The sequence below is a fragment of the Vespa crabro genome, chromosome 16, assembly GCF_910589235.1.
Source record: "Vespa crabro chromosome 16, iyVesCrab1.2, whole genome shotgun sequence".
Lineage (NCBI taxonomy): Eukaryota > Metazoa > Arthropoda > Insecta > Hymenoptera > Vespidae > Vespa > Vespa crabro.
Window position 1 is genome coordinate 5,149,083 of NC_060970.1, and position 27,077 is coordinate 5,176,159.

The following is a 27,077-nucleotide window of genomic DNA, read 5'->3' on the forward strand; positions in this document are numbered from 1 at the left end:
CAGTAGGGCGAACGAAGGCTCGAGCGACCGATCGACCGTAGCGTGTGCTCCCTCCAGTTCCTCTCTCTCTTCTCTCTCTCTCTCAACACACGTAGGTACACACACTCCCGACGGAGTAGAGACGACAACGAATCGTCGAAGCAAGTGGCACGAGTTAGTTTCTCAGCATCGTTGAAACGATTAAGGTAGCAGCATTCTCTTCGTACGAGCGAAAGAGAGAGGGAAAGAGAGAGAGAGAGAGAGAGACCTTAGTTTGGTTTCATCTTCCGAAAGGCAAAGCGAACGTAGTCTCTCGTACCTTTCTCTTTGCGAAAGGAAACAGACGCTGATCGAGCAAGCGTCGCGTAGTATATACGATCATAAATACATATATATATATATATATGTTATTAAATGGAGGAGGGAGGGAAAAACGAATTGGTCTCTTAGTGTGTTATATATTTACGTTCGAAATTTCAATAGGATATAAAAGATTATGTATTATATAATTTGATAGCGGTGAAAAAAACGTTATTGTCTTGCGCGCGGCTTAAACGCTTCGAAAAGTGTTCTCGCAAACGAACGAACGAACCGTGTGCCGAGAACGAGTGCGAGTGATAGTGCGCGCGTGCGCCCAACCGCGCGCAGGTACGCACGCGGAGGTGCACGATATTACTACTACTATACTCCCCTTTCACCTCTCAACCCTCTCTCTCTTTCTCTTTCTCTCTCTCGTCAACCTCTTCTGATCCTCTTGCCCTTAGCCTTGATCGAGAAACTCTGAGGACGAGGCGACGCGACGCCAGCCGACGCGCCGCGACGCCGACCACGACGACGACGACGACGACGACGACGTCGTTCACTACGAGAAGTAACACAAAGCTGCTGTCGAAAACGTGGGGTTCGCTTTACGATAATGGACGAGGAAGAAATCGACGGTGTCAAATCGCCCATCAAAAGACTTGGATCAACTAGGAAATTACTCGTTTTTAACAGTAAGTTTTTCTTAAGTTTTTTTTTTTTTATTTCTCTTACATCTTTATTCTCTATTTTTATTTTAACAAGCGTGAGATTCGTTCGCCTTTCTTTTTTTTTTTTTTTTTTGTTTTTTTAAGGGGGGAAAATAAGAAGAAACAAATCAACGGCGTCCTTTTCTCTATTGGCGGTATACACAATCTTCTTACACATACTCTTGTCGTACCTTCCATCCTTATTCTTTCATTCTTTGTCCTTCTCGTCCTTACCATCTTTTAATCTTTTTTTTTTTCTTTCTTTCTTTCTTTTCTTTTTCATTTCTCTTTTGCATTCTCCCCTTCCGCCATTTTTTTTTCTTTCGTAATTATTATTCCTCTCGACGTACGTCGGTCGTCTGTATATTCACCTCGAACGAAAAGAAACACGAGGCATTTTCGTTCGTTTGTCTTCACATCGACAAAGATACATATTTTATCGTTTATTTCGAAACATGAATTCGTTTACTTGAACCGCGCGAAACATTGCGTGCGCACTCTTCCACGCGCACGATGCACATCTCACATACACGCACGCATACATTCGCGTATGTATTTTAGAGGCTTACGAAAGATAGACGGTCACAGAGAAAGAGAGAGAGAGGGAGAAAGAGAGAAAGACCTTGGAAAATGTTCCCTGGAATGTAACCTCACGGTAATATCGTTATTTAGAAATAACAATTTCTCACGATTATTAAGTTACATCAATATATTAATTAATTTTAACAGGTCCTAAAAATCATAACCAAATTTCGGTGTTGTATATTAGAGCTAGGCATACGTTCGTGTGTGTTTGTGTCAATATAATGCGTTTTATTTTCGAACGATTGTTAGAAAATCTCCTATATTTTCTATCTCGTCGTATACAAACACGCACACGTCATAAGAAAATTTATGTAGCATTTGTGTATCTGTCCACCACGTGCGTGTGGTATGTGTGTGTATGGAATTTTCTTCTTACTTATCGAAAGTATCGTAAGAAAATTTTGATATCTTTTACTCGACACACATATACATACATTAATAACGATAACAACAACAACAACAACAATAATAATAATAATAATAATAATAATAATAATAATAATAATAATAATAATAATCTTAATAATAATAATAACTTTCGAACTGACACTCGAATCTTTTTTTCAATATCAAATTGGCAAAGAAAAAGAACGTGGGCTGGCTTGTGGTTATCTCAGTAATAGTAATGTAAGTAGTAATATACTAGTCAATGGTGAGAGAGGAGGCAATCGACAGTTATAACCGTTCTCGAGGAATGTCGGTGGTGCATACGAGAAACGAAGGCTGCTGCTGCTGCTGTTACTGCTGTTGCAGCAGCAGGATAGAGCCCTGCCAACCTAACCGCCTCGCCTTCTTTTCAACTTCGATATATGTACGTATATATATATATACACCTCTCTCTTTCTTTCTTACCTATATACTTGTCATATATTTATCTTTATTCCCGGAAGCAAAAAATACATTTCCGGTTTCTATCGTTTCTAAAACAGCGATTCTCGATCTTTTATGTTTCACGTACCCCTATGGAAAAATGTATACCCTAAGGGTTACGTGCACGTATCACGTTGAGAATTCTCCTAGTCTAACAGATCTACTAAAGGGATTATTATTATTATTATTATATTTTATATTATTGCCATTATTATTAATATCATTTGTGCAACATATTATTTTTTCTGTTCTCTTTTCTTCTTTTTTTATATCGTCTTTTCTCGAAGCTACCTTTACTCTTTCACGCTTGAATGAAATTAGTCGATAAAACGATTAAAAGCTCTCTCTCTCTCTCTCTTTCTAAGCTTCTTTTATTCTCTTTTGCTATTTATTCGCACACAAGAGAGAAACGATTATCTCGGAAAATAACTCGTCGTCGGCTTGTGCGTTTTACCTTTTCTTAGGAGCAGCTTGCTTCTCTCTCACGTGAAAGAAAGAGAGAGAAAGAGATAGGTAGAGAGAGAGAGAGAGAGAGAGAGAGAGAGAGAGAGTATGCGTGAGAATACACGTGCGTGTGTGCATGCGTGCGCGTCTCTCCCTGTCCAATATCGATCTTTCTCTCTCTAACGGCTAGTTCTCGCAAGTACGCGGTTATGCACCTCGCACAAACAGGTAGTACCGTCGCCAGAATCAACGGTACCCTCTGCCAAATTGTTTTCCTTTTTCTTCTTTTTTTCTTTTTAGTATTCATTCTATCAAAAATGTTAAAATGTTTTCTTTTCATGCATAGATATATGTATGTATGTATATATGCATTGCACACACGACGAGAGTTTTGAAAAGGGGAGAGAAAATAAAAGATGCTTCCTGTCCCTCTCAGAAAAGATATTTTTACACATACAGGATAAGCACTTCTCGAAAAAAGAAACGACGGAAATTCTCTCTCTATTTTTTTTTCTTCTCTTCTAACATACACGATTCCTTACTCCGGAGAATTCAAAAAGACTACTATCGACCATCTTTTTTGGCATGCTTCTTTGCTTTCCCGACCATCGCAATATTTTTCCTCGGTCCGCATTTTCTCCAAGTTCGTCGACCTTCGTTAAATTTCATCGACTTTTATCAAATTTTAATGGATTTTAATGAATGGAAAAGAATTTCGATCATAAATCTTAATCTCTGTCATTTTTAATACTCGTCTCCAACAAAAGCGATAACAATTAGTCATTGGTTCAACAAAATTCTACATATGCTCTCGATGTATTAAATACATGAAGTGTAACAAGAGATAAAGAAGTAGTCGTCGTAACATCGGCTATGCCGGCGAATGAACGCCACGCCCTCGATGAGAAGAAAAAGATGGAAAATCTTATTACGTTTGCGTCTAGAGAAGAGAAGAGGATTTCTCATCCGATCATTATACCGTTATCCATATGAAAACGATCTCTCAGAGTACTTGGTAATAACGATATTCATTAGATAATCGTTTTCAAGTTTATTATCATTATATATCATTGTTTACTGTTATTCAACTTGCAACATTTTTATTCCTAACTTTTAATTAAATCTAATTGTTTTTTAGAGAGAGAAAGAGCCAGAGACAGACAGAGAGATTCACGTGATAACGAGAAAATGACATTTATTATTATGATTTTTAATTTTTTTTCTCTTCTCTCTTTTTCCAAGTTTCTTTTATCATTAACAGAGAAATATTAATAATAATATATAATAATCTTTCTTCAGTATATTATAAAAGCATCGATAGTGGTTTTACTCATCGGAATTAGGTACATGGTGAAAAATACGATACCAATGAAACGTAAAATATCTTATAGGGTAGGAAGAAAGAAAGGCTCGAGGGATATATATACATATATATATATACGTAACCCCAATACCGGGTGGTCGGTGAATAAAGGGAAGAAAGAAGAAGAAGAAGCAGAACACGGTATATAAAGCACACGTTGCTTCCGTTTCTGGTACACGCGATTTCTTCAATGTGGGTGTATATACATAAAATGAAAAAATCAAAAAAGAGTTCCTCCGGAAATCCCACGTCGGAAATAACTGCTGGCTTCTACCACTATGTTTCTGGCTAACGTTCTTTCTAACGAAACTCTCATCCTGATTAAGCTTCCCAAACGGATCAATGGATTTCATTTACATGTAATATCTTTATATCAAACGTATGCCGACACAAATTTTATCAAAAGTTTATGAGAAAGAGAGAGGAGAGAGAGAGAGAGAGAGAGAGAGAGAGAGAGAGAGAGAGAGAGAGAGAGAGAGAGATAACATTAATGAGATGATTAACTTTTATCAATTACTTCAAAAATATTGTAATATATTTGGCAAACCAACTTTGAAGAAATTAAGTAAATTTTTATGTGCCACACAGCATTTATTATAACAAATATGCTTGTATAAATATTTTTCTTTTATTTTTATTTTATTGGCAATACTTAATACATAATTTTAGCTTTGTGTTTGTTATACATAATTCTATGAATTTTAACACATTATTTTTATATAAAGTACTTGTTTATTCTAATAAAATTGTTTATATAAATGTTATCAATATTGAAATGCAATATTGAAAATAAAATAAAATTTCGGTTTGCAGTATTACTGTATAATATTGGAGTGTGATGAGAGTTAATTCATACGTTATGGAATTATTGATAGAGAGATAGGAAGTTATAGTTTATCGAGAAGATTACATACGATGAATTTGATAGATCAATGAAAATCGCTATTAAATCCTATATTATATTATCATTATGAGAAAGAGGGAAAGACAGAAATATCGATTAATAAAGTTATTATTAATAATACAAATATTACAAGACTGTAATTTTCGTTCGTACATTATGCAATCATTGATAGAGACAGAGAGAGAGAGAGAGAGACAGAGAGAGAGAGAGAGAGAAATAGAGATAACATTAATGAAACAACAACACAAAGTGGGGGTTTATCAAATATATCACTCTTGAGAGATAGAGATAGAGAGATGATATTTTTGGTGAAATTAATAAAACCAGCCTAAAATTAATATATATATATGATTGTTGAGAAGAACAGAAATAACACTAATGAAGAAATAGCAACACAAAACTAAATACAAAGTGGGTGTTTACTAAATGTATCAGTCGAGAGAGAGAGAGAGAGAGAGAGAGAGAGAGAGAGAGAGAGAGAGAGAGAGAGAGAGAGAGAGACAGGTTGACTTGCACACTAGTCGGTCAGAGTCACAGTCATGGTCACGCTTCGAGGGTTGAACACTCTGCATATATAGAACACAGTACGGTGGGAGAAGAGTTCACCGGCGCGTAGAGAGGACAACCAGCAGAGAGTGCTTCGAGTACGAGTTGTGCGTCCATTGATTCCCCTACTCTCTTTCATACCTCCATCTCTCTTTCTCTTTCTCTCCCTCACTCACTCTTCATCTCTCTAGTGAATTATTTTTCTCTGTACGCGGGCGACACGCTCGCTAACTCTACTCGTGTCAGTCAGTGTAACACCATCTCTTCGAACTGCTGCACGTTTCCTAAGAGAAGTCTACTCTTCAGCATCTTTCTTGGTTCCAGAACAAATATACTGGATATACACAAATTCCTCCAATCCATCCAATCTATGTATGTACATACACACACTCACATGTAAATATATCTGGATATATAAGAAGATAAGAGTATGTAAGTGGTGAAAGTCAAGTTTATCAAGATAATTGATCAATTTCGAATTGAGAAGGAATACAAGGGATATCCAATATGGTTCAAATTTCATATAAATATCTATATACTTATACATATACACCAGAAGAGAAATAAATATAACAATGCTGGAATCAGGTTTATCAAGAAACTAATAATTATATATTATCGAAGTATTTCGAATTAAGAAGGAATATACGCAGAAGAAAGAGAAGAATCATCCAACATGGTTGAAGTTTGAGCGAGAAAGAGAGAGAAAGAATCCTTTCATATCCAAGAGGAAGCTGTACGAGAGAGGGTGTTCTCTCTGGAGAGTATAGGAACCGGTGCGCAGAGAGTAGTACTGCCATTTGGAGGGGAGAAAGAAACCTACGAGAGAGTCGACAGGGAGTCGACAGAGAAAGAGAGACAGAGAGAAAGAGAGAGAGAGAGAGAGAGAGATAAAGAGGGACCTAACGGTGGAGGGGCATCAGAGAGAAAGAGAGAAAGAGAAAGAGAAGCCGGTTGCCTGGCGACGAGCCATCTAGTTCGATCCCAGCAGCCCGTCCAACCACCCTCTCTCCTCTCCTCTCCGCCTCCGCCTCCGCTTCTGCCTCTGCCTCTGCCTCTCTCTCTGCCTCCAATTTTGATTCCAACTCTGACTCTCTTGCTGTTCCCAGGATCCCAAGGAGTATCGGCAATCTCGTCTCGTCGTTGCTTTATTATTATTATTATCAACGATATTATCACAATATTATTATTATTATTATTATTATTATTATTATTATTATTATTATTATTATTATTATTATTATTGTCATCATTATTATCATTATTATTATTACAATTACTTTATTATCCTACTCGTCAGTTGAACTCCCTCGAAGATTAGTGTTTTGAAAAATATATCGGTATATGTTTTTATATACCGTGTCTGTGTCATCACACATTACATCACATAGTTATATCTCTATCATATAAGGATCAAGAAGGACTTTCTTCTTCTTGATCGTCATGGATCTACGATGGAGGATATTATCTCAAGAGGAAGCTTAAAAGAAGACGACGATTCCACCACCTTGTCAAGGATCATCTCCTACATGTTCAATATGAACATTATATGTTAGAAGAAGATATAATTATATTTTAAACATTACCACGATTATTATATCGTTAACAACGATGTCGAATTGTCAAGCAACTTTCGAAGATCATCGTTTTCGTTTTATCGTACAACGAGCAAGATTCGACAACAAAATGTGAAAGTTACGTGTGCTTCTTCTAATTATTGATAGCTTTCCGAGCTATCAATCATCTTTCTCTTCTTTTTCTTCTTCTTCTTCTTCTTCTTTTTCATTCTCATTCTCTCTCTTTCTTTCTTTATATGTGAGATAATTATTCGGGATCAAGAAGATCTAATGGTGGTGAAGTGCAAGTATTCCTAACGATAATTCAACAAACGCAAAGGAACCTAAAACGTTTATCGCTCTCTATCTCACTCTAATATCTATATCTCCCTCTCTTTCTCTTCAATATACCATCAACCAACATGTTCCAGTGCATCATACAACAAAGAAACGGATGGATTCATCCTTACAGTCCAGACACCAAGGATGTTTTCCCAGGTATATTATATATATACTATGTGAAGGAAAAAAAAAATATATATATATGTATGTATATATGTATATATTTATATATTTGCATTTAATGTTAAGTTTCTTTTTAATCTTGAAATCTCTTTTAGATCTTTCCTTTGATATCCGAAATCTTGAGGAAGAAAATAACAGGGCGGTGTACAAAAGTTGTTAGATGATTTTAAAAAGATCAATTACTTTTTGCTTTTTTTTTTATACTATTTCTTTTTTCAGATTGTAAAATTACAAGCCTAGCTTGTACAATAACAAGGCCAATTAAGAATCTGAAAAGTCTTGAAAAAAGAGTAATTAATTTTTGAAGTCACTTAAAGACTTTTGGCCACACCTAAGAACTTTTGCACACCGTCCTGTATAAGAGAGTTTATTTATATCAAAGAGTACACATTTTTCACGTACAAATTATAAAGTTTGCCAACGAAATTATGAAAGAAATAATATTGTTCCGTTCTCTTCTTTTTCTCTCTCTCTCTTCTATTCGGCTGCTCCGTTTTACCGACCGACAGAAACCTGCTTAGCTCATACACAATGTACGCGAATGTGCAATTCAAACGCACAGGAAGTCTTTCAATTTTGTCCCGAGGTCTTTTTGCGTGGGTGAGGTTAATAACGCGAAATGATAGGCGTTAGCCTCTCGTGTCGAGGTCGAGAGAGAGAGGAAGAATCGAAAGATCGACTTGTGTACAAATGTACCCGCGTTGTTACTATCACTCTTTTCGTTTCTACGATTAAATCTAAGACTACTAAAAAGACTACTCTGGCAAAAGCACCACGTATATATGTATATATACACACGTGGTATATACTATGTATGTACTATTAATAGTTTTCACGAATGTCACGTCTCTCTGACGTAACAATGTTGAAGAATCAACGATCGACCCAATCTAAATTCATTCTTATCGGTCCAATTGGTAGATGAGATGGAATTTATTGCCATTTAAATGTTCATTAAATAATCTATTTTTTTTTTTCTTTTCTTTTTTTCCATAATGGGCTAATAAAGTTCCTAAAGCTAGGTGAAAAAGAGTAATCGATTTCGAAAATTACTTAACAACTTTCGATCCATCTAGGAACTTTTTTTGCTCCACCCTGTGGATTTGAAAATCCATGTGCATAATTGATGTGTGTATAACAGTACCGAGATTGTGAACATTCGTTTGTATAATCTTTTACATCTCTTTGATATTTTAAGGATTTTTAAGAAGACGAAGGAATTTAATGAAAGAAATCTCACTTTGTAGACTCGAGCCACTTAGAAATCTGATCTAACGCGTTTAACCCTGAAAATGGTATCTCTTTTTCTCGACAACTCTTTACATATTTAATATGCATAAGGAGATATTCTTAGAGAGAAATGACAATCAGTAAAACAATTATAATTAAAATTCGAACTAAATTCGTAGAAAAATTAGGGTAATATTGGAATCCAATGGTAGAAAAATACATGATCGACAGATCTCAGCTTAAGAAAAGATCAGAGACCACAATAATAATAATAATAATAATAATAATAATAATAATAATAATAATAATAATTAAAAATGGTATATGAAGATCTCTGTCTCATTCTTGGTCTGACATGATTATCATTATCTGCAAGAGAAGAAAAAGGAAAAAAGAAAAAAGAAAATGTAAGTGATCCATCGGATGACTTGGACGTTAAACTAACGAATACTCGAGATCATGACACAGTTAGTTATTCGAGAGATAACGAAAAATGAGTCGACGTAATATCTACTCGTCGCGCTTCCCTTCGATTCGCGCAGGAAGGAAGTCGATAGAGAAACGGTGTGTCGCATATCAATTGACTGCCGTCAAGGTACGCTTAACATTCACAAAATAGAAAATCCTTATTCCTCTGAAATATAAAGATCTGTGGAAAAGGATAAATTGATTTTGAAAAACATCTGATATATTTGAAACTGTCATCATTCTTCTTCTTTATCATAATAAAAGAGAGAAATTTGTTATATATCTGGAAAAGAAAGAGAAATGCGTAACTTCGAGTATTAGAAAAGCTCTCATTAGATAATTTTTACACGTTCCTACAGTTATCGTTAGAAGAAGGATTATTGTTGATTAACACGTAAAAAACTAATTAATTAACGGGCCTATATAACATAAGAGAAAAAAGGAATACATGTAATATCTTACAAGTTAGAAGCTCTCTCAGATAGGGACGGACGTCGATGGAATCGCTATCGGTCTTTCGCATAAGCAGAGGCGGTGTGCGTTGATGATGGTGATGGTGATGGTGATGGTGATGGTGATGGTGATGGCGATGGCGATGGCGATGGCGATGGCGATGGTGGTGGTGGCGGTGGCGGTGGCGGTGGCGCGGCTAGCTAGCGTACGACGCGCCAGTAATTGTGGTTAATTTAACGATGGTCAAAGCAACGCAACGCAACGGAGAGCAAACGCAGCGACGCACAACTCGTAGTGCTCTCTTCGTCAGTTTGTCGAGAACCAGAGCCCCCTCTTGTCGTTATCGAACGTGTTTCTCTCAATCGCAAAGTTTACTATTTCTTCCCTTTTCATTTTTATTTTTTTTTTTTTTTTATTTATTATCATTATTTTATCAGTTTGCAACATTTCTAACAAAATCCAGCTCTAACTTATTTCTCCTCTAAACGCGTTACGTAAACTTATTAGAAATAGTGTGTTTGTTGTGTTCTTTTAAGTTTGGATCTATATTTATACCGCCTTTTCCCCCCTTTGTTTTCTCTTAAACAATTGTTCTAATCGATTCTAATCTAATCATTGTTCTAAACGTTAGCTATATAATCAGTTCGAAACAGTGTCGTTGTGCGCGTCGTTTAGTTTAATTTATTTATACTGTTCTTTTTTTGTTTCTTTTTAAAATTTTTCTAATCGGTTCTAATCTAACATTACCCTTTATAATTGGTTCGAAACAGTGTCGCTTAATTTTATAATTTCTCCTTTGTCGTTTTTTGCGTCTACTTCTTTACACGTACTTATTTTTTTCTTTTCTTTTTTTTTTTTTTTTTTTTTTCTTTCGCCGATCGTTCTAATTAATTCTTATCTCGCGTTGATTATATAGATTCTATATCGTTCGCTCATTGACTCTGCATTGACTTTTCCATTCTTGCACACGCACACGACACCGACACGGCAAGCATGCGTCGCGTATATACACATACATACGTATACAAAGTGAGTCACCGTCGTGTATTTACTTGCAGAAATAGTGATTTAGATTTAATTAGGTGAATTATATATTAAGCGTTGACTATTCGAAAAGAAAAAAAAAGAAAAAAAAAAAAAAGAAAAGAGATTATTTTTTTGCCAATTTATTGATACAGTTTTATAGCTTTTGATGTGTGTATGTACATATTGTATATACATAATACAAGTATGACTTCCTTTTCCGGTAAAGCTACTATGTATATCTGCGGTCGTATGCCTGCAGTATAGTTAATCGCTAACGTTTACATAATACCGAGTGTCCCGTAAACGCGATCAGGCTTACTTTGAAAAGACGATACGATTAGTGTGTGACACACAGAGAGATCAAAGTTTCTCATATACAAAGAGGATTATATATATATATATATATACATACACATATATATATATATATATAAAACTTTATTTATTATCGTCGAATGTTTTTTTAACGTGTTTGATAAATAATGATTTCTTTTTTCTTTTTTTATTTACAAACACTGATAAAAATGGATATCTTCATTGATATGAGTTTGCCAATATTCTTATTGATTATTATTGGTAAACACACATATGCGAGATAATGTAATTGAAAAAAGAAAAAATATGTCTAGAGATTAGGCAAAGTCTGTGCATATTGGCGAACTATAATTAAAATAAGAGAAAGATAAATTTGTGGAGTGTGCCAATGTTAGTTATAATAAAAGAAGGCTTAGAAAATGTTCAAACTCAGTGGACGACAGGAATGGGAAGTCTGGACGAAAGGTAAATCGTATTTACCTGCAATTTTTTTTTCCTATCATTATATTTTTCTATTATTTAGAAATTTGATGATTCGATTTGACGAATTACGATCCTGTTAGATTATTTAGAATGATACAGGATAAGTGAAAAGTTCCTAAGTAATTTTTTAAAAATCCATTATTTTCCTTCATTGAAACTTTCTAGGGTGATATTGTTTTCAGATTGTAGAATTACGAACCTGGCTTATTAAATTATGAGCCTAATTACGAAACTAAAAAGTCTCGTAAAGGAATAATTAATTTTTTAATGTCACCTAAAAACTTTTGGTTCCTCGTCCCTCCTTTATTGTTGTGTATGTAGATGCATGCATATAGACCAGCTTATTGATCGATTTGTCTAAATGGATATATCCAAAAAAAAAAAATTACAAGATTTAGCCTGTTAATAAATTTCAATCTCATTAATCTCCAAACATTCGGATGATAAAAGAAGAAACTGATTATTTTAGGAAGAGGGAGGGTTAATGATTAGAAAGTAAAAGTCTTAAGGGGATATGGTGGGAAATCATCGAAGTAAGAAAAGGATGCAAGATGGATTAATTGAGTACAAAAGGAGAGCAATCGGGGATGAGGGGATGAAGGGAGGGAGTGGTAGGTGATGGGTTGAAAGCACATTAATGACCATCATCATCACATCACCATGAACCGCTTTTTTTTCTCTTTCACTCTCATCATTTTCTTTTCTTTTTTCTTTCTGTTCTTCTTGCTTCGATAAAAGATTTAACGTTCGTTGCCACGAGAAAATCGTTCAAAGCTAGAACCTAGCCGCGGCCTCCTTTCGGATCAACGTGCATCATCGGATGCTGTGCTCCGTGAAACTGGAAACTTCCCCCCCCTCCCTCAATCTCTCCTCACACTCCTCCCTCTTTTTCTCTCTTTCTCTCTCCTGTATAACAAAGCGAGACTTCCTCAGCCATGAATAATCATCTACGATAGAGGGTTTCGAAGAATCAATGATAATGTGTTGTTTAAATTTATCCTCCTCGGTTAACGACACGTAGAAATCTATGCAATCGATCTTTCCTAAAGATTTTTCTTTTTCTCTGAAACTTTGACAAAAATGTAACAACATCGATCTTTATCGCATAAATGATTGCGGAATTAGAATCTTTTTGTCTCTCTCTCTCTCTCTCTGTTTGTTTATTTCGTTTCACTCGTTTTATAACAAAATTATTTTCAATTGTATATATAAAGAAGAAGATATTGACAAATTTAAAAGAAAAAAGAAAAAAAAAAAAAATATATATATATATATATATATATATATATATATATATACAATGAAGTTGTAAAAGAAAAAAAGATGAAATGATATCGAGTAGGGCAATCTAAAAAAAAAGGATATTATTCATTTACGTGGACCAGGATCTCCTTTTTTTTCTCTCTCCCTCCTTCTCTCTTTCTCTATGTATGTATGAAATATATACAGATCTTTTAAGACATAAAATATAATTATAAGTAGACTATGTTTGAAAGAAGGAATGTATATTGTGTACACGTGTGTGTTTAGGCTCGTAATGATTCTTTTCACGTGTTACTAATTATCGTTTTCGTTCGAAAGAACGAACTCTTTTTCTTCTTACATACATATGTAAATTTATGTATGCGCGTATATACATGTATTTGTAAAAAGAGCAATTGATTTTTAAATTCTGCTAACTGAAAATCATTCGAGATCTACGATATTCGTTTGGATCTATGCTAACAGATATGTTAGTATTCTTCCGCCCTTAGAAAATAATCGAGAAAGATGAGCATAAAAACGCAAAGGGGTGGTGTTTTTTTTTTTTTTTTCTTCCAATGTAAGTAGAGAGAGAAAGAGAGTAGCCGCACATCGATCGGCTTATATTTCCGGGCGTGATTCATTCGAAGGGGCACAGACTGTGGCGAGATCTTTGACCTCTGTCCTCCCTCGCCAGGCCAAAAACACGACAGTATAGACAGTATTCGTAGGCGACGACCGGATAGGTGCCGGGGAGACACACGAAATAAGGGTAAATGAATTGTATATGTGTGTGTAGCGCGACACGGTACCCCTATCGGGTTGGTTAGTCATCCGCTTATGTTATTTGATTTGAAATGATGAGAGTTTTATATGGATGCAACTTGCAATATATTACACACACAAACACTGTCATTTATTTATTTATTTATTTATTTATTTATTTATATATACATACATTATATTATTATTTTATTATTGTAATTTTACTTAATTTATAATATTATAATATTATTGTGTAATGTAATTGTAATAATTAATTTAAATTTGATTTTAGACTTGAATTCTATTTTATTAAATTATCATGTGTATATTTGTGTTTAAACAACACACTACAAACACATAGATTAAAATACTGCAAAATTACTATATGTATTTGCTGCAATGATTTGATAAGCAAGATAAATCATTTATATCTGTCGTTTGTTTTGAAAAGAAAAGAGAAATGAAAAGACAGAGAGATGTTTTAATCGTTTGTGAAAATGTAGGAAAAGGAAAGAATGGAGTTGGTATTTCTAGACTTAGATATTTCTAGGATTAGAATATAAAGGAAGAGAAACGAAGGGTAAAGGGGAGAAAAAGAATAATGAATCTCGGGGTGGTAGGAGGTGTGTAGCCATCTTGGAAAGGACATTTGTTCCTCTTCGTTCATGGCCATTATTATTCTGTCCCGCCTCTCTTCGACTTTTCTCTCTTTCCTGTCCTTCGTTCATTCTCGTCAGTCCTCCCTTCTCTCAGCCAAGCAAGCGTCATTGTCCCAGGCGACGTGTCGCCGATAAAACTCGAACAATGTTTCTCTCTACGTTTTCTAAACCGTCTGGATTTAAAGAGAAATTGTAAATATGTCGAATTCTTTGTTTCGATGGAAATGAATTTTCAGGTCTATCTAAAAGTTTTATACAAACTTTGAATTTTCTTATCAATTATTTTGAATTATATAAAACATTGTTATAGAGTCGAAGTAATCGTTGTAAAAAAAAAAAAAAAGAAAAAACAAAAAAATAACTAAGTAAAAGAGAGAAGAGAGAATTTTTAAAAATATAAATAAGTCGATATTCGAAATACATTCAACACAGACACAGACACACACACACCGCAACCTGCGGTAGACCGAAACGATTAACGTACTACTATATACTTTTTCCCCTACCTCATATCTTCTTTCTTTTTTCTTTCTTGCAGATATAAGGCTGCAACTGAACGAACAGTTGAGATGTCTCGACGTAAGGATGGAGGCACAAGTTGCCCTTGTAGCCGAACTGCAAGATTTCTTTCGCAGAAGGGCAGAGTTGGAGTTGGATTACAGCAAGTCTCTTGACAAAATGGCTAGGAGTATACAATTAAGACACAAGGAGCAAAAACAAAAGTAAGCTGAGCTAATAAGTAGATCAATATTTGTTCCCTGAAGAGGACGAAAACATTTTTACTTATTTTAACATGGACTTCACAATGTGTCTTCATACTTTTCTGGTGCTTGCTTTTCTTTTTAGACGTGAACAGTGGCCCCTCTTCTCCAGCTATGCTTGCTGGCAACAGCTTGTAAATGAGACGAAATCTTTAAGTAGAGATCATGCTGCCCTTTCAGAAGTCTATAGCACACATCTTGTCGGTAGGCTTAATCAAGTAATGGAAGATGTTCAAAGGATATACAAACGAGTAAGTATTTATTTATTTATTTATTTATTTAACCAATTAATTGAGTCATTCATAATTCACTCATTTATATATATATATATACACGTTATATAAATATTTAAGTGTCGTGAGATTGGCTACGAAACACACGAAGAAATACTCAGAGTTCTTCACGAATTACATACAACGATGAAGACTTATCAGGCTTATCAAGCAGAGTCAAGACAAGCCGAAACTAAGTTACGTGTAGCTGAGCAACAGCGTAGTAAGCTAGAGGTTGCTAATGCACCACCAGAAAAATTAGCTAGGAGCAAAAAGTACAAGCTCATCGAGAAAGAGGTGAACAAGGTAACTACAAGTTTCAGACCCCACTCTACTTAGTCTACATTTTCAACGAGCTTGAAAATGATTCGAGTGTACTTCAAAGCCAATTCCACTTCTAGGAATCTTATTATCGATGAAAATATTCTTCCATTGTCATGAGTTTTTAATCTTTATGGGGATCCATCGAAAAACATTTTTACCTTCGAGATTTTCTTTCCCTCATTATTAAATTATAAATTTATGAATTTGTTATGACATATGGATCATGAATAAAATGTATTATTCAATGTAATGATTCAAAATGTATTGTTTATTGTTATGAGTTTTTAATCTTTATGAGGATCCATCAGAAAAGTTCTTTGTCTTTAAGATCTTTCTCTCCTCACTGAATTATAAATCATGAATTTGTTATGGTATAGAGATCATGAAAGAAAGAGATTAAAAATGTAGAGGTTGAAGAGCAGCCTCACGTTTCTCTCTCTCTCTCTCTCTCTCTCGCGCGCGCGCCCTTTCTTTCTTTGTTGATCTGTGTGTTAGCAGATGCTCGAAGATTTAAAACGAGCGACTTGTGTCTACCGTTTTCTTGCAACAGCCAAGCAAGCTGCTGGTTAGAAAAATAAATGAGAGAATTCTCCCTCTTTTTCTTTCTTAATGTGACTATAGCGATAAGACAGATGGTTCTAACGGTTTGGAAAGAGCAGGATAGAGAAAGGAAGAGAGAAGAAAAACAAGGATTAACAGCATGTGTGCTGGCTCTCCCCACCTTTTCTCTATCTCCCTTCTTTCTATTCATCTATGTCTATACCATATGTAATTCTATCGTTGTAGAAATGATAGTCTAATCAAAAAAGAAGAAAGAAAGGGAAGAGAGAGAGAGAGAGAGAGAAATAGAAATAGAAATTATTCAGCCTATACAAATTGTTATCACATCTTAATACATTTATAAGCTTTTTAAATTTAAGATTCCTAACATCGGTTTGATGTTTCAGAGAAAGAACAAGTATCAAGAAGCCAAACTGAAAGCTTTGAAAGCAAGAAACGAATATATATTATGCTTGGAAGCTTCCAACACGACAATTACCAAGTATTTCGTTGATGATCTTTCAGATCTCATAGATGTAAGTTTAATGAATGATGAATTATTAAAAAAAAATTTGTTCATTACATAAATATGCCATAAATATATAATTTACATTTCTTATAAAGATAAAAAAAAAATATATATATATATATATAGTGCGTTGATTGATTGAAATCCTTGATACTAAAATTGTGAAATCTTTTGTACAGTGTATGGATTTTGGCTTCCACAATTGCATCGCTAGAGCATTGTTAATGCATTGTAGTGCGGAAGAGGGTAGGCAGCGTTCGTTACAAACTGGTGCAGAGCAATTGGCTGCATGCGTGGGTGCATTGGATTCGAGAGCGGACAAGCAAAGGTTCTTGGAATCTCATCATGCTGCTTTTATGATTCCTAAAAAGTTTGAATTTCAAGGGCAACGTGGAGACGAGGTATAAAAATTCTTTTATTATGTCACGATTATTTTCTCCCTCCACCGCCAAAGATTTTCACGTTTTATTCTCAATTTATTACATAGACTCCCGAGCCTGAATTACAAAAGGTGCTACACTTGGAAATGGAACAGCGATTAACTCAATTGCAACAGAGGGTTACGTCTCTTAGAACAGAGTCGGAGGAAGTATGGAAGACTTTAGAAACGGCGGAGGCGAGTCTCCTTGAAATGTTAACCGCCAAAGATTACGACTGCTCGAGATATTTCGGCGAAAATGCTGTACCAACGTCTAGACCACCGGAAACTTTACAGATCAAATTGAGAGCTGATAGACAAGAGACAGAAGAATTTTATCTTACCGTAAGTTTGACTATATTACTTTCAAATCTTTTTATCCGAGCTCATATAAGATAACAAAGTCTCGTTAGAAAAAGAAGAATCGTTTGTGATCATATTTGATTTGCATGTTGTGTGTGCAACGTGTACTTGCAGAAATTCAGAGAGTACCTTCTTGGAACTTCAAGAATAGCCAGATTGGATGCAAAGCAGGAATATATACGTCAAAGTCTATTGGATGGTTCTACGGCCAGTCCAAATCCATCCATTTCTACTACCAAGCAAAAACAAGCACGTAGAAAACGAATCGGACGTTTACAGATGAACGGCCAACCAAAATTATTTGGTGGTTCTTTAGAGGAATATTTAGAAAGCACGAATCAAGAAATACCTTTGATCATGAAGAGTTGTATAAGGGTTATCAACCTTTACGGTTTACATCATCAAGGAATATTTCGAGTATCTGGTTCACAGGTGGAAATCAATAACTTCAGGGAATGGTTCGAAAGAGGTGAAGATCCTTTGGCAGATGTAACAGATGCTTCCGATATTAATAGCGTCGCTGGTGTCTTGAAGCTTTATTTGAGGGAATTGAGAGAACCATTGTTCCCTATCATTTATTTCGAGCATCTTATGGAATTGGCACAATTAGAATCGAAGCAAGAATTTGTTAACAAGATGAAGGAATTAATAGCGAGTCTTCCAAGACCAGTGGTGATAGTAATGCGTTATCTTTTTGCTTTCCTCAATCAGTAAGTTTGAGAAAATTAAAATGTCTCAGTTTTGTTTGAATCGCATGAATGAGATTTACGAACATTTTGTGTTCTCTAGTCTTTCAGAATTCTCAGATGAAAATATGATGGATCCTTACAACTTGGCCATTTGCTTTGGTCCAACTTTAGTACCTGTCCCAGAGGACAAGGATCAAGTTCAGTATCAAAATCAGGTGAACGAACTGATCAAGAATATCATTACCTTCTGCGAGGAAATATTTCCTGAAGATATAGGTGGTACGCAATATGAGAAATATATCAGCAGAGAACCGGACGACGTGTTAGTATTATGTTGTATATCATGTAAATTTCATATATTATATATTGGACAAAATGTTGCTTTATAGTTTTCTTTTTCTCTTTTTTTTTTTTTTTTTTTTTTTTTTTCCCCTTTTTATTATACCAGAGACGTCGGTGATTCGCCAACAGATCAGGTTCAAGAGGACATGGATTCTGAAGTTTATCCATCGGAGGATGGTCGGTATTAAATTAATGTAAAGATCATATATAAGGATCACAATGCAAATTTGATAAGAAAACATTCAAATGCAGAATCAGAAAATTTGGAAGCAACAGCACAGTTCGATTTCAACGCTAGATCGGAGAGAGAGCTCAGCTTTAAAAAGGGTGATACATTAACTTTATTTACGCAAGTTAGCAACGACTGGTGGCGAGGCTCATTGGCTGGCAGAGAAGGATTAATACCTGATAAATATATCATGTTGAAAATAAAGTAAGGCTTCTGCCTTGTTAATTATTTATATCTCCAACAATAGGATTAGAAATTAATATCTCGTTCGTTTGACAGAGATGAAGAACGAGAGAAAGAATTATTGAAATCATCCAGTGAAGAATCCATGAGACGCAGAGCTTCCAGTTCAGCAGACAGTGTTCTACCTAACAACAATTCACCATTGATGATGAGTTCAACTGGTACGTCGAACGCATGGTCTTCGACTCCTGTATCAGATATATCTATTACAACGAACACGATGTCAGGAGAAAATAATAGTACTAGCAGTGGTATCGTACCGGCAACTGTTGTTACACATGTGCCCTGCATTTCTTCGGCTCAACCTATCATCAGTCGAGAGGTATTAGAAACAACCGTTTAGCTACGCAATAGCTCTAATTAGTTTCCTTGTTCGTTATCGGTTTCTCTGCTTTTGTCGTAACTGTATATGTCTCTTTTTATTACGTGTACGTGCGTACGTGTTTTGCACAAAACGCATACACGTAAAAGACACAAATGGATCGTAAGCTCTAGGCACAAGTGCATGGCTATCGTGCTAGAAATATTTATTCTAATATTTTTTTGTCTATTTCTTTTGTTTCTATTTTATATATATATATATAATATATATATATATATATATATATATATATATATATTTCTTTTTCCTTTTTTTTTCCTTTTTTTTTCCTTTTTTTTTGTTTTTGTTTTCTTGTTTTTGTTTTCCTTGAATTCTTTTTCTCTTTCTCTCCTTCGAGTGCATTTTTCGTCGATGATATTTCTGCGATTCTGTTATTTCTTGAATGCACATACATCGTATGATTCGTAAAACACGAGCCTATCGCAGCCTATGCACAGCATCCATGAAAACACGCATTGCTTCGTTTCTTATCGAGAAGATCGAGACGAAAGAGACCAAAGTTTTTCTTCACTCACTCTCACATCGATTGAGATTAGAAGATTGTTGATTGTTGTTGATTTCGAAAGGAAAATCATTGAAAAGCAGTGGGAAAGGCAGAAAAAAACTTGATAAAGTTATTATCGATAGATATAAGATTTAATTTATCAGAAATATATAATGGATAGATATGATCTATACATCATTTGTACGATACATACATGCATACATGCATACATACATACATACATATATATATATGTATGTATATATATATATATTTTGTAAATATATAAAATAGAAATATATACACTGTTCGTTGCTGCATGTGCCTTCGTCTCTGTCTCTTTTGTGCCGCCTGTGCCCTTTGTTTTTTGTGCATCGTATACATACACTACATACATACATAGAGAGAGAGAGAGAGAGAGAGAGAGAGAGAGAGAGAGAGAGAGAGAGAGGGAGAGAGAGAGAGAGGGAGAGAGAGAGAGAGAGAGAACGTGCATCGTGCATACAAAAGTGCATCGTGCAACGTTATTATGTCATTTTTATTTGTCTCTTTTGTTATTCCCCTTGGACAACATTTGGAATGTATTTAATAGTTGGGTTGGTTCCTGTTTTTCCAGATATACGTTTAACGTCAGCCTTTTAATCGTTGACGACAAAGTAAATCGTGTGCAAATACATAGAGTGTGTGAGAGAAAAATGCAAAACAGATATTATGTATACATATATGTATATATATATATATATATATATATATGTATGTATGTATGTATGTATGCACATATATATATTATGTATATATATCTGTATATATACATATAAACTGTTCGATAAAACTGCTGACGAAAAGAGTGTGTTTTGTTGTGTGGTTTAGTAGTTTTGTGTTTCTTCTTTCTGTTTATTCGTTTGGTTTTGAAGGAGTTTGATGATTCAATTGCGCTTCGACTGAGAGGATCTACTTTTCCAATGGGATATTCTTTACAATTAGGTGAGTAAAAACAACAACAACAAAAAAAAAACAAGCAAGTGTCTCTCCCTTTCAGCTAACATCCTACCACCACCAACATCCATCATGGTGAAAGATAGGGAGAGCCCTAGGTATCTATTCTCATATTCGATGCGCTTAGAATAGATGCTTGTAGTTTTGTGTCGTTTTAGCATCTCTCTCATTTAGCCAACAGTTTTACGAGCAGTTTTTTGATCCTGCTTTAAAAAAAAAAAACAAAAAAAAACAAAAAAAAACAAAAAAAAAACAAAAAAAAACAAAAAGAAAAACAAAAAAAAATACATATATATCATTGCACTACATTCATTCATCATTCATCATTCATAGCAGCATATACGCTTTCTCTGGATTTCCTTTCTTTACACGTGCATGTAGATCATTCCTTCAATTTCGTTAAACACCATATCGATTATTTAAATTATGAAAAATGAAATTATCCATTGAAATTAAACGTTATCGAACATCGAAGCTAATCATTATTGCATCCCCTTTTCTTCTGCTTCGTTAAACATCGTTCGCTATCTTGTCAATATTTTACACAACAATTTAACTGACGAATAATATTGAATTATTATGTGAAGTCGATGGGGATTAATCGCTGTTAGGAAAAGAAAGGAAGATAAAGATAAATTTTAAGAGAGAAAGAGAAGAAGAAGAGAGTAAAAAAGAACATTGAATTAATTCGATTAAAATTATTTTCAGGAATCCACAACGTCCGGGAAGTTTACCAAAGTATCGACTCCTGAAAATGAGAACATTTCAGAAAATCTTTTGGTATCGAACTCAATTGATTTGTCAATGATTGCACAAGAACGGATGGAAGAAAACGAAGAAGCTGGAGGAGTAGGAGGAGGAATTGGAGGTGGTGGTGGGCAAGGTAACGAAAGCGGGATGAAAAGTCGAGGAGCTGGTAGAAAACAACATCATTGGAAATCGCAAAGCGTAGGAGAGTCTACGGTAACGGTGACAGTGACAGCAGGTTCGGACGGTCATAATCAATGTAATTCTCAGAATTCCTCGAGCAATGGTTGTAACTTTCCTGGTGGTGGTGGACAATCCACCGAGGAGGATATACAACACGAACAAACAACTTTCTCAGCTAATCGAGAGCTCTGGCAAAGAAGAGCGACCTCTCAAACCCAATTAAATCCCCCAATACCACCAGGCGGCAACGCAACTACAACTTCTTCCAAATCTTATCGTAGCTCGCAGGAATTTCGAGAAATGCGACAAAAACAGACACCTGATCTCGTTATGGATTTACCATTGTCGGCACAGGACGCTAGTAAAAAGTCTGCTTCGTCTAGTAGCCTAAGTAGTTCCGACGACGAGACTAGTGTTGTTTTACCTAACAGAACCACCGAAGCAGCAACCTCACCAACAGGTGGTCCTGAATCACCGGACATGAGCACCGCTGCCGAACGTTTTGCTAAACAGAATCAGTGTACGTTGAAAAAGAATACCAAGACTAATCCAGAAGGTTCGAAATTGAAACGTCTTGAAACAGCGGATCATCTGGAATCTACCGATATAGAAGGAACGGAAGAGATCGTAAGATCGGCCAGTACCAATCAAATATCAGATTCTCTGGCGCTTCGTTCACCATTACCACCTAGATCAACGCCAAAAATCGTCGCTAAATTCGCGGATATGCATTTGACAGGTGGTAGCCAAGTATCCTCGTTCAAGCCTCAGGTCAAAGTCAAGCCAACAATTCTTCGAAAACCAGTTTTACCTTTCCCACATCCTCACATGAGTCCAGAACTCGCGAGGAAGATCGAAAAGCAGGCTCAGAGTGCCGAACAAGCTAATTGAAGATATACGCAAGTAATAATAATAATAATAATAATAATAATAATAATAATAACAACAACAATAATAATATAATATAATAATATATATAATAAAAAAAATAATAATATCGATTAACTTGTTCGATTTAGATATAAATCCGATCTACGATCATCATCATCATCATCATCATCCTTATCATCATCATTATCATCATTATCATCATTATCTTCTCCCACATCGACCAGTCACTCCGCCCATTACACTTCGCAAGGACTTATGTGTTACTCCGTGAATTTCTCTAGAGAAAAGAAAAAAAAAATAAAAAAGAAAAAAAAAAAGAGAAAAAAAAAGAAAAGAAACACGAAAAGAAGAAGAAGAAGGAAAAAAACGAGAACACGACGAAGAAAAAGAAAAGAAGAAAAATCGTCTGTGGCCGATAGCATGGTCCGTTTTATCTCAAGGCATACGAGATCTATAATACATTGATTCTTACATTGTTTTATCATTTATATTTAAATGATCTTTTGAAGGAAAGAAAGAGGAAACGGAAATGGGGGAAGAAAGATTCTCGCATTGAAAGCTTTTTGCTTAGGTAGAACGGGCCGCTACCGTCCTATGGGCGTGAGTTTATTTTTTCTACTGAATCTTTTCCATTTTCGCATATAATTTTTTTACCAAATGAACGAGAAATAAAATAAAATACAAATACAATACAATACAATAAAAAAATAAAATAAAGTAAAATAAAATAAAGTAAAATAAAATAAAATGAACCAGCGAAGGGAGACGTTTCTAGTCATCAAACGAAAGAAAGAGAGAAGAAGAGAAGAAATCATGAATGAAAAAGAAAAGGAGATAAATAGGACGATGCATCGAATATAAATAATTTCATGTAGAAGAAGATGAAGAAGAAGATGAAGAAGAAGAAGAAGATAAAAAAAAAGATTACTTAGTCGACATGAGTATAATCTATGATTATATTATGTATGTAATTTATTTTTAAATCGCGAAATATCAGCATATCCAAGAACCTCCTCTTAACGATTTAATGATCATATTTGTGATTATTATAAACACGTTCGATGTTCCTTTAATGCGCAAACGAATATATGAGTTTTATCCGAAGAAGCTATATTTAACGTTGCGAGCTTCTTGTTCACAATATATGCATAATTAGTAGAGAGAAAGAGAGAGAGAGAGAGAGAGCGAGAGAGAGAGAGAGAGAGAGAGAGAGAATAAGAGTAAGAGGAAAAGTGAGTGAGATAAATGATACTGGAGTGATATCGATACGGTGATCTTATACGTGCCAGTATCTAATAGTTATAAACATATATCATATATGTAAAAGTATACGTGTATGTATGAGTGTGTAGTTACGTACGCGTATACATGTGTACGAGTGTGCATATATATATGTATTATATATATATATATATATATATATATATACAGAGTGTATGAAATGGAATGCCCTGATTTCTTTTGTTTTTCATAACAAACCTGGATGTTTCATAGTCACACCCTGTATATTTATATATATATATATGCGCATACACACACACAAACATATATATTTAACATATATATTGCGTACGCCTTAATTGTAGGTACTAATGCCGCAGCAATGTTCGATATATTCAAGAAGGAAGCAAGAAAGAAAGAAAAGAAAAGAAAAAAATATCAATAAGTATAATAATAATAATAATAATAATAAGTGTACAATAATAACGTATTTAACAATGAGAGAGAGAGAGACAAACGCGTATCTCAGCATCTGAAATATTTATATTGAATTTCCAACATTGAGAGAGAGATAGAGAGAGAATTATAAACGAAAATATAAGAAAGGACACACGCATACATACACATACGTACATACAACATACATAAGGGACTAATAATGTGTTGTTAACGCCTTTTCATCGTAATCACGTCGCATTTTTCAGCTGTTCGTACACATATTATTGGGAAAAATGTATTATTCGCGAATAAAATAGTATCTACACATCATACATACATACGTACATAACACATTCGTACACTTAACTAAATCGATATCAATGTAACGACATTGCATATATACATATATATATATATATGTATATATATATATATATATATATATATATATACAGTGTGTCTCAGTGAAATATTCTGATGCGAAACTAAACAGGGCGTTTCATTGAGGCAACCCGTATGTAAGTGTATATATATATATATATATCTCGGTTATACAGTTTTCTTCACATAATCATTTTAATATTTTCTTGAAGAATCGAACTACACAACGGTGGATTTCATTACATCCTAATCTCCTCACCGAGAATAAATCATAAAAGGTAATGATCAAATAACTTGTATAACTCGTTTATTTTATTATCTCATTCATCAGCATTATCATTATTATTATTATTATTATTAATAATAATAATATTAGTATTATCATTATCATTATTATTATTATGATCTAACGATCTGTATGATATTGAGATAACGAAGGAAAAATTGCAATTATTATTATTATACCCACCGCAATAAGATAATGCCAAAGTTTGTGAATACACAATCTCCTCTCCCTTATCCCTTTGTGAATTATTCAGAGTTGTGTACAATAATTGTCCGGTTTTATAGCGTCGTCGTTGACTATAGTTTTAATCTCTTTACCCAATGGGGACACTGAAGTATAATAAGTAATTTTAATTCCCCTTCCTCCGTTCTCTGTGTTCCTCTTTGTGATCTCTTTCTCTTTCTCTCGATTAATTGTAATTGAATATGTAATTTTTAACAAAACAAAACAAAAAAGAAGAAAAAAAAAGTTGCATCTTTATATCGGTGATTTTAAGAAAGTATAAATGCCTAATATCTCGATGATTCTCTGTTTATAAGGCTAATGATATCACTAATATAACATGAATAAAGGAAACTTATAGGCTCTGTAACATTCGATCGAGTGAAACATCCATTAAGCTCGTTTATTCCTTAAAATCCTTATTTTGAGAAATGAAATGAATGTTTTGTCCTTCGAAGATATTTGTTACATTAATTATCCGATAAGTTTCAGAGAAGAAAATGGATGAGAAAGATTATAGAATAAATGGAGACTCGTAATATTCGTAATGTGTTGCCATCTGTCAAAGAATAAGTTTGAAAATTCGCGCGCATTTACAGTCGATAACAAGCGCACTCCGTCGATAAGTCAGCTGACATATCAGCTGATCGGCATACCGCTTTGTATCAAAAATGACAGAAATGTGCTCATGCGCATGTATGTTAACCGTCGATTTTTTAATTCTTTTACAGTTTATCGAACATTGTGCTTTTATTCGCTTATTCTTGTCTGGTATCTATAATAAAAAATATTACATTTATATGAGAAGAGAGAGAGAGAGAGAAAGGACAGCCATTTGATATATCGAAATTGAGAAGAAAATTTCAGTAATAACTATCGGCAATGTCACGAGAAGAGAGTAATAATGGAACGATTATTTTGTAAACGAATCAATTGATTTAAATAGATATTTACTTTGACGTATACCACGAAGAAATTGTCAAGAGAAATTGTGTCGGCGCGATGTGTATCTTTATTGTCTGGTTTAACTTTGGCCGAAAATCATTTTGTTCTCGTATCTAAAAAGATATCTTCTATTCTTAGAAAAATCATTATTCGTCATATATTTGTCATTCAATGCTAATTTTGACACTTGACAATTGTCTAGAATATGGAGGCAGAGGAAGTTATACAAAATATTTTTGGAATTAATGATGCCATAATAATGTCAAAAACTAAATCCAAAACGTCCAACGTAAAGTTTTTGAGGTAACCTATAACATTGGTTATATTGAAATAATTCTATTGGTATCCTTCTATCTTTTAATTTAATCAAGTTATATATTTATAATGTTTCTTTTTTTTTTTTTTTTTTTTTTTTTTTTCTTTCTTTCAGTACTTCAGAAAGTTTAGATGTGGTTAAGATTTTCATTAACGAGACACTGGCTAAGTATGCTTGTGCAGAAAAATTGACAGACGATAGGGAGGGTCGTATAGGGCCTAGAACTGTCAAATTTGATGTTAACACGCATACTGGCCTGTTCATCGTTTCGCCAGATAGATCGAGTATTATTGCTCAAGGGAATTTTTGTACAATGAAGGCTAATACAGCACTTTACAAAGGAAAATGGATGTACGAGCTTCAGCTTGGTTCTAAAGGTGTAATGCAAGTAGGATGGGGAACTTCACGATGTAAATACGATATGGAGAGTGGAGTTGGTACGTATAATAAAT

The 27,077-nt window shown here is 34.5% G+C and overlaps 2 protein-coding genes across 18 annotated transcripts in view; both read left to right on the top strand.

Annotated features, from left to right (window-relative positions):
• On the top strand, positions 1-25,734 carry LOC124429851 (SLIT-ROBO Rho GTPase-activating protein 1-like). 15 transcript variants are annotated; one of them, XM_046975607.1, is made up of 16 exons: positions 1-641; positions 744-974; positions 1,095-1,144; positions 7,689-7,755; positions 14,962-15,145; positions 15,270-15,435; positions 15,538-15,762; positions 16,728-16,856; positions 17,029-17,250; positions 17,337-17,612; positions 17,745-18,340; positions 18,420-18,641; positions 18,768-18,838; positions 18,914-19,094; positions 19,170-19,455; positions 21,704-23,336. In XM_046975607.1, exons 2-16 carry the CDS (start codon positions 896-898, stop codon positions 22,814-22,816), a joined length of 3,867 nt encoding a protein of 1,288 aa, XP_046831563.1. In that variant the 5' UTR covers positions 1-641; positions 744-895; the 3' UTR covers positions 22,817-23,336. The 15 variants fall into 15 exon arrangements, with proteins under 15 accessions (XP_046831563.1, XP_046831562.1, XP_046831564.1 ...); XM_046975606.1 differs by having other exon boundaries at positions 1-627; XM_046975608.1 differs by having other exon boundaries at positions 1-185.
• The window catches only part of LOC124429852 (E3 ubiquitin-protein ligase RNF123), a 6,738-nt gene continuing 4,217 nt past the window's right edge, over positions 24,557-27,077 (top strand). For 2 of the 3 annotated variants that reach the window (XM_046975620.1, XM_046975622.1), the window contains exons 1-2: positions 25,886-26,612; positions 26,740-27,062. In XM_046975620.1, the coding sequence (XP_046831576.1) occupies positions 26,515-26,612; positions 26,740-27,062 (421 nt within the window). In that variant the 5' untranslated portion in view covers positions 25,886-26,514. Of the gene's footprint in view, positions 25,135-25,885; positions 26,613-26,739; positions 27,063-27,077 lie in introns of those variants that run through there. The other variant, XM_046975621.1, reaches the window with a different exon arrangement.